The sequence below is a fragment of the Polistes fuscatus genome, unplaced genomic scaffold (assembly GCF_010416935.1).
Source record: "Polistes fuscatus isolate 324 unplaced genomic scaffold, CU_Pfus_HIC Scaffold16, whole genome shotgun sequence".
NCBI classification, from domain to species: Eukaryota; Metazoa; Arthropoda; class Insecta; order Hymenoptera; family Vespidae; genus Polistes; species Polistes fuscatus.
This window is the reverse complement of record NW_025113064.1, coordinates 2,579,633-2,590,677: the sequence shown is the minus strand read 5'-3', so window position 1 is coordinate 2,590,677 and position 11,045 is coordinate 2,579,633. Positions and strand designations below refer to the sequence as shown.

At 30.9% G+C, this 11,045-nt stretch overlaps 2 protein-coding genes across 3 annotated transcripts; one reads left to right on the top strand and one right to left on the bottom strand.

The window, feature by feature from the left end:
* The first annotated feature begins 3,627 nt into the window (after positions 1-3,627).
* On the top strand, positions 3,628-5,395 carry LOC122514912 (putative sodium-coupled neutral amino acid transporter 7). The gene is made up of 4 exons (XM_043632049.1): positions 3,628-3,745; positions 3,816-4,176; positions 4,264-4,507; positions 4,601-5,395. The coding sequence occupies exons 1-4, from the start codon at positions 3,643-3,645 to the stop codon at positions 5,258-5,260; spliced, it is 1,368 nt and encodes a 455-aa protein (XP_043487984.1). The 5' UTR covers positions 3,628-3,642; the 3' UTR covers positions 5,261-5,395.
* Positions 5,396-5,499: 104 nt separating this feature from the next.
* On the bottom strand, positions 5,500-10,532 carry LOC122514887 (E3 ubiquitin-protein ligase RNF123-like). 2 transcript variants are annotated; one of them, XM_043632001.1, is made up of 10 exons: positions 10,105-10,532; positions 9,665-9,987; positions 8,601-9,569; positions 8,383-8,513; positions 8,175-8,299; positions 7,023-8,110; positions 6,610-6,935; positions 6,349-6,514; positions 6,112-6,264; positions 5,500-6,014 (listed from the first exon to the last, which is right to left on the bottom strand). In XM_043632001.1, exons 1-10 carry the CDS (start codon positions 10,200-10,202, stop codon positions 5,680-5,682), a joined length of 3,714 nt encoding a protein of 1,237 aa, XP_043487936.1. In that variant the 5' UTR covers positions 10,203-10,532; the 3' UTR covers positions 5,500-5,679. The 2 variants fall into 2 exon arrangements, with proteins under 2 accessions (XP_043487936.1, XP_043487937.1); XM_043632002.1 differs by having other exon boundaries at positions 6,112-6,216.
* Positions 10,533-11,045: the final 513 nt, after the last annotated feature.

The window sequence follows — 11,045 nt, the reverse complement described above, 5'->3', positions numbered from 1 at the left end:
CATCGATGGATCTTCGGTGGATCTTCGGTGGATCTTCGGTGGATCTCCTTCAATAATAAATCGAGGAACTCTTCGATCGTCAGACTACAATACTTGCTGCGAAGTAGGAGTGTTTTGGAGCCATCGTAGAACTTCTTATGTCGTGAGTCAAAAAATTTAAAGTCCCTCCGGTGCTCAATCATGTCGAGGATGAAAGGTCCTAATCGGCACGAGTTACTGGTTGTAATTATTCCAATAAATTAGTGACGAGCACATGAGTAATTCCTTTGTAGGAGTTGCTCGTGAAAATTGTATATTGTATTGTATATTTTATATTAGTTCAGGATAGGTTTTCTTGTCTCACCGGTTAAATTCATTTAATTAATAAAGCAAATAATAATTGCACTTTCTTTTTTATTACGTGTTTTGTTCGTGGTTAGTAGTGGTGAAATCGAGCATTAATTTACTCGTTTTCGTCGAGAAAAGCATGTAACAAATGTCTTACATGCATTGCTTCGTACCTAGTTTATCTAATCGCGATTAATTTTGATATATCGATACTTCGATATTACAAATAAATGAGCAAGAAAACAAACTCATTCGCGACGGATAGATTCTAGCAGTTAAGTGGTGGCTCAAAGCCCAGTTCTTTTATTAGAACAGCCAACTTAATGAAAGGAGTCGTCCGAGGTTGTTTATATATATTTTTTTTACTTTTTTAAAATTCTTAAATATTAAAAAATTAAATTTAACCATTCTTGCATAGTCAAAAAGTCAGATCCAAATTACTTGTAGAGTCTTTAGCCGCTTAGATGAATTTTTATAAAAATGTATTTATATGTTATGTATATATGTGTTTTTAATCATATTTTTTAGATCAGGATTTTCAGCTTCTAATATACTAATCTCCCGTTTCTCCCCCCTGTACTTTCTGCGTTCTCATCTATGCGTGTGCCTAGGTGCTACTCGCATGGGTGAGAAACAGTTAGTGTGGGTTTAGTTTTAAGTTTTTCCCCTATTAGCGGCTGTCATTGTGCTAGTGATTGCACGATGTACTTTATACCTGTGTGTGCGTATTAGGTAGAGTGTTTTGTACATCGTTTCGCGATAGTTTTTAATTATTGAATCATTCAATACTCGGATTACTACTTGTAGAATCATTTATGGTGTGAAAAATACGAATATTTGTATTTTTATATTTATATTAAATTTTTTTAATTTTTTTTTGTAATGAAATCGTTTTGAATAGTAGAGTTACCGCATTTATTTGTGGAAACTATGATATACTCGTATATAACTAGTATGCAATATGTACTAGTGTATACTTGTATTTTTGCATTAGTCATATTTGCAATAATCATTAGCCTTGACAGTCGATTACAGCAAAAAGTACGTATACCCAGTAGCTTATAAGTTTAGAAAACGTGGTTGAACTAGGGTGTCGGAGGTGCCCCGGGGCATGCTCTCTAGTTTAGGTTTTTGCACCCTGGTGGTATGTGAGAGAATCGTGGAGTGAGTGGGTGGGGATATACGTATGTTTGATCTCTTTAGATATCACCAATATACAAGCAAGTAGCATACTTTGGTGTGAATGTTTATTTAATTTGTAAGTAGGTAGAGACTGGAGAAGTCGCGCGATTGTAATTTCCACTCAGGAGTGGAAAAAATTTCTTCTCCGGATATTATACAAAGTTTCAGCAACCTTTAAATTCATTTATCTCATTTAAATATTTCTTGTATTTTTTCCATATATTGCTGATACTCTGTACCGCGAGATATAAATCAGTATCGAACGATTCAAAAGTCTTTGCGTTTTCTTAAAAATTCATTTTTTTTTCGATAATGTGAAGATAGCTGAATACGTTGGATACTTACTTAATATTAAGTATATTAACGCTTTGCTCTTTATTAATTCTTACTGAATACTTCATTTGTTATATGTATAATAAACACAAAGTAGAGTAAGGATAAAAGTGGTCGAGTAAAAAAGTAAGACCACATGATGTATGACAAAGTTCCTGCTTTTGTTTGATATAATTTTATTTTTTTAATGCAAAGTGTTAATAATAGGTTCATCGATTAGATCAAATATCTGTTGAGGCATTCGAGTAAATGTAACAGTACGATTTGTGCATTTCTTTAGGCTGCGATTATCTAGGAAATGCATTGTAAAATGCGCTTAGAAAAAGCCTCACAGCAGCGTTTAGGGCATGAAGAAAGAAGAGGCATTATGCCGAAGAGGCCCCCACTTAATTGTGGCTGAAGAGGGCAACTACTATTGAGACTACTGAGTTATTTTCAAAGGTTCAACAGCAAGTTCGAACTCTTCGAAAATAGCTCTCTAGTCATATTTTATATTTTATTTTATTACTGTTTTGCTCGTCATTAATTTGTAGTTTTAATTGGAGATGATGGACCATTCCATCTCCTTGGGACACCAAATTTGTGTTCATATCGTCTAAAAGATGCATATGTGTTTAATTAGAGTAAAAATTATTAAAATTTTCGTATTATTAAATTTTCAAGCTTAAATAACGTTCGGTAAATAGTACAGTAATTTCTCTTTTCTTATTTTGTCTTTAAAATTTTTCAACGTAATCGTATTTTTTTTAATTTGCAATTCTTCTTTTCTATATAATGCAGTTTAAAAGTATTTCATAATAATTTTTAGATATTATTTTTTTTTTTACCTAATATTTGTACTTTTTCTTTTTTTTTATATATATATATTATGTAAATGTAAAATCACGCGTTTAAATTTAATTTCATTGCAACAATTAATAGAGATTTGATAAAAATAAATATAAAATTCAATTGAAAAGTGCATCTGTGAATTGGACGATTTATATGTCAGGCTATTCTATCACTTGATTGTATGATTAATATAGTTTGCTTTTTGTTCCAGGTGATCATCGTTGGATTTAGCAACCAAACCTTTGAAATTTTTGTTTGTTTTAACTCCATGAATACTTTTTAAAATATAAATATATATATTTATAAACGCATTTCTGAAGGCACACACATTTTTATACAGTAAAAATTGAGAGAATATAATTATTTCCAATTTGATTACAATATAATTAAACTATATATACTATTAAAGAATATATTATATACTAACATATACTATCAAAGAATACAGTATTCTTTGATTTTTTGTTTGTTTGTACCGTTTGTACCGTCATCGCGTTAAGTTCCTCCTCTCGCTCACTGGTGGTTCTGGTAGTAACTAAGATAAAGGTGATAATACTAAAAGTTCACTTGAGAGCTTCTATGTTTTCTATATTCTTAGGACACACATTTAAACTGTTTTATCGACGTGAATGTTGTTTTTATTTTTTTTTTCTTATTTTTAATACACTTGTAAATACATGACAATGGTGAATGAAGTGTGACAAAGATTCAACAAAAGAAATTCATTATTTCAGTTCAACGATAAGCGTGCAATAAATATTGATTTAAAAATACATTGCACCTTATTCCTCGCATATATAAAAGTTGATTAAAATTTTCATGTATTTTGACCTATGGCCTTTATGTCGAATCGAGCTTGTAGATAAAAGTTTTCATTTTTTTTGTTTGCCTGACTATCGCTAATGATACGAACGATAGGAATGAATAGTTAGTTCGAATAAATAAGTCTTTTTTAAAATCGCGTCGAACATGAATTGTTTGACTGGTGAAACCGAACGTTTAATTAATAACGATGTCTTTTTGTCAACTGCTCCAAGTCCTATGGAGCTGCGTATCCGAGAAACCAGAACTGGTCAGTTTATTGTTTGTTTATTCAATATTCTTTATCAAAATTGATATTTATATTAATAATAATATTATAGGTTCGAGTATGTTGGGTACAATATTTCTAATCGTAAATGCTACTCTCGGAGCAGGTCTCTTAAATTTTCCGCAAGCCTTTGATAAGGCAGGTGGTATTGCTTCTTCTATAATCATTCAATTAGGATTTTTAATATTCATTACGGCTGCTCTTATCGTATTAGCAAATTGTAGTGACATTACAAACTCTAATACCATACAAGATACTTTAGCAACTTTGTGTGGATCTAAATCTCTTTATGTATGCGCCCTGTGCGTTGCTGTGTACAGTTTTGGATGTTGTCTAACATTTTTAATCATCATTGGTGATCAGTTAGACAGAGTCTTGGCTACTTATTATGGAATGGATTATTGTCACACTTGGTAAATATTTCAATGTTATCGTTAATGTGTAATTAAATTTAAACACGTACCGAGAATAAAATTATTATTGTTATTGATATATTTCAGGTATATGTCTAGACAGTTCGTTACCATTGTCATTAGTTGCGTCTTTATACTTCCATTGTGTTTTTTCAAACGATTGGATGCATTAAGTTATGCTAGTTCCGTAGGTTGTATAACCATATTGTACGTAGTCTGGTTGATCAGCTATAAAAGTTTTACGAAAACAATTCCCACCGCTGTGAAGATATGGCCTGACAATGTGTACGAGGCGTTACATATTGTTCCTATTATATGTTTTGCATATCAGGTTTGTTAGACAGTTGTTTTTAATTTATCGGGACATGTATAAAATTTTATTAAATCAATTAATATGTCTTATTTTTAAATTATTTTTTAATAGAGTCACATGACTGCGATACCGATGTATGCTTGTATGAAACAACGACATATTGGAAAATTTACGATATGTGCCATAGTTAGTATGATCATTTGTTTTATCATTTATACAATAGTCGGTATTCTTGGATATGCCACATTTGGAATGGGAAAAGTACCTAGCGATATACTTCAAGGATATTCAGATAAAAGTACTATTGTTACCTTAGCCATAGTTTCGATAGCCATTAAGAACTTTACGACATATCCAATCGTGTTATTTTGTGGTCGGGATGCGATTCTCTCAGCATTTGGAATGGTGGTTAATGAGAATGTTAAAACGAGAAATTTTGTTACTTTAATTTGGTTTATAGCATCACTGGTTATAGCCATATCAGTGCCAGATATTTCTCCGGTCATTAATTTGTTAGGTGCTTTATCGGCTACGTTTATTTTCATATTACCAGGAATGTGCCTTCTTCAAAGTATTCTCCTCAAAGATCCAGAATTGTATTTGAATAAGGATCGTTTGCTCATTCTTTTAGCGATTACCATTACTGCAATAGGTGCTTTTGTCTGTGGTATAGTGTCCATAGAAGCGCTTAAAGATTTAAAGAAACCATTGACCGAAGAACCTCTGGTAACGGGTTTTAGAATACAACTGGGAGAAAGTTTGTGTTCTTAACTATATCGAATTTTAATATGAATTTTATCCAATGCAATATTGAGAGAATTAAGAAGTTGGAGAAAGACTGATAATGATATAGATATTTGTTTATTTTTATACCGCATGGCAATCAATAAATAATTAATAAGAAAATTCTTTTTACGAAAACATACTTTTAACACTCTTATGTTAAAAAATTAATTTTAATTGGTATGTCTGTATTATTTGAGTATATTTTTTTAGATGAAAGATGTATCTGTTAAATAAAAAGTGTGTTATTTTATTATAATATTTTTTTTATACATCTACCTGTTACATACCACCAGGTTTCATTAAAATTTTATTTAAATTGTACTAGATAATCTCATATTTTGTAATATATTTTTTCTAACACAGTGTACACATTTTTGTAGACAAAATTCTTAGCAACACAAAGATCACGATCCAAGTTGCTTTATTGGATCCTTAAATAAGTTTTCTGAAGTATCGTCAATATTAACAACTTCGTTTATTATCTTCTTGCAGAAAAAGCATTCTTTTGTATTGAGAAGATGACGATTGATACACAAATGACAAGTCATATGACCGCAAGGGATGAATTTCGTATTTTTTAAGTAAGCGTAACAAATGGTACAAAGATTTTCATCGTCCGTTAAATTTTTTAAATCTGGTAAATGACTATAACAATAATCTAAATAATTCAACATTCCTCTGACTTTGCTGATTTCTTCATCCTTTATATAGTCTTCGTTAAGATTTTCATAATCTAAATCTAAAACGTACAACGATAACTTATATGCAATTACAATTATTTATAACAAATTATATAAATTATATTAAGAAACATTTCTCTGTAAGATTATACTTACAATTTAAAAGTGAGAATCGTTCTATGCAATCATCTTTTTTTTCTGGAAATAGTGGGTTAATTTCTCCTAATACGAAGTACAAGGAACTCATTTGAAAACTGGGTTCTATTAGTAACAAACGCGTAACTCTAGAAACTATCATCTTAGGATTTTCTGATGATAAATGATGATAAATATGAAATAAATTGTTTGCAATATTACATTATTTGCGCTTTGTATTACATAAGTTATACTTACGTTTATAAAATGACATGTCTTTTTTAAGTATTAACAGTAATATTCCGATGACTGCAGTTAATATCGGAAAATAATCTAACGATGCTAAATCTGAAATACTCCATGACAAAACCTCTTGAAAGGTATTGTTTTTCGAACTCATCCTGTTCAATATTTGACACAGTAACTAAAATAATAAAGAAGTTTTCGTTAAATCGTATCAAATTTTATTTCTAAATCGTTAAGAGAATAAATTAATATGAGCTTAATAGCGACACGTACTTGAAATAATCTACATAATAAAGTTTCGCAATTGGAGTAGTCATTGGTGAATATGGTCGGTGCCAGGAAACAAAACATTTCTAAAACTCTCAGCGACGTGACTGTTACTTCGAAGCACGTTGAACAAATTCTAAGTTGCCTTGAATCAATGAATATTCTTTCGGTACTCAAAGAACAATTATAAATTTCTTGTATCATACCAATGAATTCAGAGAAAGCCCAGTTTATTTGATTCAAAATACAATTTAAGAATAGTTCAGTGTTTCTAGACTTTCCTAACAGCCTATCTCTTATGTGCAGTTGAAATACCAGAGAAGGACAAGGTTCTGAAACATATTAATAATGAATAAGAATATATAATTAAATTAGAAATCATTAGTATTTTAAAAAAGAAAAGTTAAAATAGAACACACTTGGATGATTCTGATTTTGCAGACGGATTGATTTTAATCCAGATATCTTATTTAAGTGCGGAGTTTGTTCGTAACGAAATGCGAATCCATGACCCTGCCAAAATCTCATGAGAATCCAACTGGAATGAGCCCAACATTTATTTTCTGAGGGTTTTAACAGATTTCGAATAACTCTCAGTCTATTATCCAAAGTTACATTCTCTAACGTGTTAAGCGTAAGCGGATGGGAAACAAATCCAGCGAATATTAGCAATAGTGTTTCTTTCGAATTAACATTAATAATCAGTGGATTCATAAAATGGCGACAAAGGAATTCGCTTATTTGTAACAGGATTTGTGGATAATCCGGTATCACTTGAAGAGGCATAATAGGATGAATCTCAGTGCGTACAGCTTTGCATAAATCGGAAAGTGCTTCGAGATAAAATTCAGGTACAAAACTAAACATATTTCCTTCCTTGCCTGCTAAGCACAATGTCGTCGCTACTACATTTAAAAACCAACCAATTTGTGCTACCTTTTGTTCTGAAAATACTGTTGCACGAACCCAAACCATCTGTCTGGATAATTCGCATAATTTTTTTTCGTAGACTCTCAACGTATTTAATAATTCTTGTTTAATTATTTCAAATAAATCACTATGGTAATTCGTAATAGATATCATTCGTTTTTTACTCTCTGAAAGAGCAGTCGAAAATTGAATTATATTTTCTTGAAGACCGCTGAGTTTGGACACTTGTTTCTTTACTATCGTATGATAAAATAATATTAGGCTATCCAATAATATTAATAAGGAATTGGGCTCGTTTGCTGATTCTAAAGTCGGTAGCAATTGATTTTCATTTTCTATATATTCTATTTCCATGTCATTTTCGACGTTTCTGTGACCAAACAAGGATGTAGATGTTCGAAAATTCCCTCTTCTTGCGGAACGAGATCGATTTTGTGATTGTTCGATAGAATCAATCACTTTGTGTTTTCGACCCAAAATGTTCATCAATTCCAGTTTATAAGTTTTTCTCAAATAGCTTAATACTCCACCTAATCTATCGATATTAAAGTAATTGATCGTTCCATCGTAGAAGTATCTATAAGAAAAATCGATACGATATTGTTAAAAATTTCTTTTCAAAATTTGAAAATAAAACTTACGAGCAAGGAATATGAACATTATTGATTCCAATTTCTTCATTCCATAAATCTCTGAACGCAGTCAAAAGTCGATGAAAGCTACAGAGACTAAGTGCCAAAGGAACATGATGTAATTGCGGTGTTGTCTGGAGGAATACTGTGACTGAATATTTGAAATTAAATGTAATCCATGAAAAAGAATAAATGTGACCATTGGTCTCGTACTTACGCGAAAGAAATTTTCGTAAACAAAGCTTTGAAATTTTTTAAGAAAAATACTCCTCGATGAAGCCTTAGTGGTAGTGCCATCGTTATTTTTAAGTAAAATCTTTATAAACAATACTTGCATCATCTCTAAATCTATAATAACAAAATCAAAATCAAAGATCAAATGAATCTATTGTGGAAAGATTAAGAAAACAAATCATTATTCGAAAAGATGCTTACCTTTTATTAACAATTTAATGTTGTCGCATGCTTTAAAGTACATAATCTTTCTTGAGTTAATAACTTCATCTGTAGGATTAGTTTCCCACCAAGGTTCGTGAATGATATTTTCTAGACTCATATCATCCATTGGTTTGATGTAAATAAAATTGAAAAATCTTACACGATCAAAAAGCTCATAATTTAAATAAAAATGTCGAGTCGGTGTATGCAGACACAAATTAATTAATAATGCTAGAATATCGTATTGTTTCGAATATTCAGGTTGAAAGGAAATGTGTCTGAACAATGAATAAAGAAGGCTGATAACATTTTCCAATAAAAGTTTAACTTCTTCGTAATCCAAGAAAGTCCATAAAAGATCTAAGAAAGTCATTACTTTGATTCTATCCTTGTTAGAATTAAGCGAAGTCATAGCACCAACAGATCTGATGTTAGTAATATCATATAAAAAAGGAATGAAGACAACTTCAATGATATATTGAATGGAAAGCAAAGGACTGAGTTGCTTTATCAAATCCTCTAAAATGCAATTGAGATATGCTTGTACCGTCATTGAATTATCAGCCAAAACAGTGGTACCATTTAAATGAATCATGTAATCTAAGATTTGGTTAATCCAATGAATTATAAACGAAGCTTGTGAAATTTCTATTTCTGGCGGTGCTTGAATGGGTTGATAATCTTCTATGGGATATCTAAAAGGAATATCTCCAAAAATAGCTGTGAGACTTTCGCCAAATGTCAGGCTTATGGTTGGAAAATAAGCTATACCGGGACCCATAGATATATTCTCAAATGCTTTGCCAAGACTTCTTCCATTTCTATAATAACTTATTATTCCTTCATTCATGTCTAACGTACATCCAATGATATCTCCAGGTAGCCATAGTTCTCCGTATTCAGAAGGAATAACGTTCCATTTTTTAATACGACTGCCATCGTATGAATAAGAGTTGGAAGTGTCTCCTATCAATGATTGTAAAAATATAAAATTAGAAAAGATATAAATATTCTTCTCTTAGTAATTATATTTTAAATAAATCTTCATGGAAAATACTTACCAACTCCGGTCGTTACATTGTATTTACAATTTAAAGTTCCCCAGCCAATTTGCATTATACCTTTGGAACCGAGCTGTACCTCGTACATCCATTTATCTTTATAAATCCCTGTATTAGCTGGTACTGTACAAAAATTTCCTTGAGAAATGACGCTATTTCCATTAGACGAAGAGAGGAACAAACCGACGCAATTATTTCTATCAAACTTAACTTCTTTCGGTCCGATGCGGCCTATCCTGTCATCTATTAAACTTTCTCCGCAAACGGATTGTACTAATGTGTAGCGAAAGAAGGTCTTAACAATTTCTATACTATCTGTTGTACTAAAAAAAACATAAATTATTAAAAAGAATCTTATTAATTTAACGACAAAGATTTAAATAAATCTACGAAAAGAATTCATTCGTTTTTATATAAAGGATTATATTGTTTCTAGTTACCTCAAAATATTTGTATTGGATGTGTTCGGTAAAGTCTTTCGCATTTCCATAACATTGTATTTACCAAAAATATTTTGCAAAATTACTTCGGCTTCCATATTTTAGATAATTGTCAAATATCAAAATTAGCATTTAACTGTGACACACGAATTATTAACAATAAGTGACACTTTTAAATACGTGAACGATTTGATTTTCGGTTAAAGTAAAACCATGCAAAAAAGGTACACATCGTGCTTAGATGAAATTTCCCCATCAACAATTTATCCTTCATACATCTATGACAAATTTAACGTTTATTTAAATCAATTGATTTGTATACAGACACATCGTGCCATTATTATATTCTCCCTCTCTGTTTCTCTCGTGACACCAAAGAGTATTTTTTTATCAGTGAATTTTGTTCAAATTTTCGATACATCAAATTGCTTGATTTTTCTCTCTTCTCTTTTTTCTTTTTCTTTTTTTCTCGTATAAACATAATAATTACTATAATCAAAGGTATAGCAAATGATGATCGAGAATACGCGAATAAAAGTACAGTATTTGATTTAACTAAAAGAGAATGAACAACAAAATCGACAATTAATATATACATATACGCGCATGAGCATATATTTATCTGTCATTCTTCACATTTAGCGGCATTTCTATCAGCTGATTGATCGACTGACTTACCGACGGAACTCGCGTGCGGTTATCCTTCTCCCTTCCTTACCGACGAAACTCGCGCGCGGTTACCTTCCTCCCTTCCTTACCGACTATTAAATAAGCGGCAATTTTGAAATTTTTAAATTAATTCTCCGTGTCTCTTTCACATCTTACTATTATTTTATTATTCTTTTTTATTTTCCTTTGAAACTTATCAAATAATTCATTATTACAAAATTACTTCCCAATGGAATAAAAAATATTTATTTATTTTCTTATATTAAATAAAT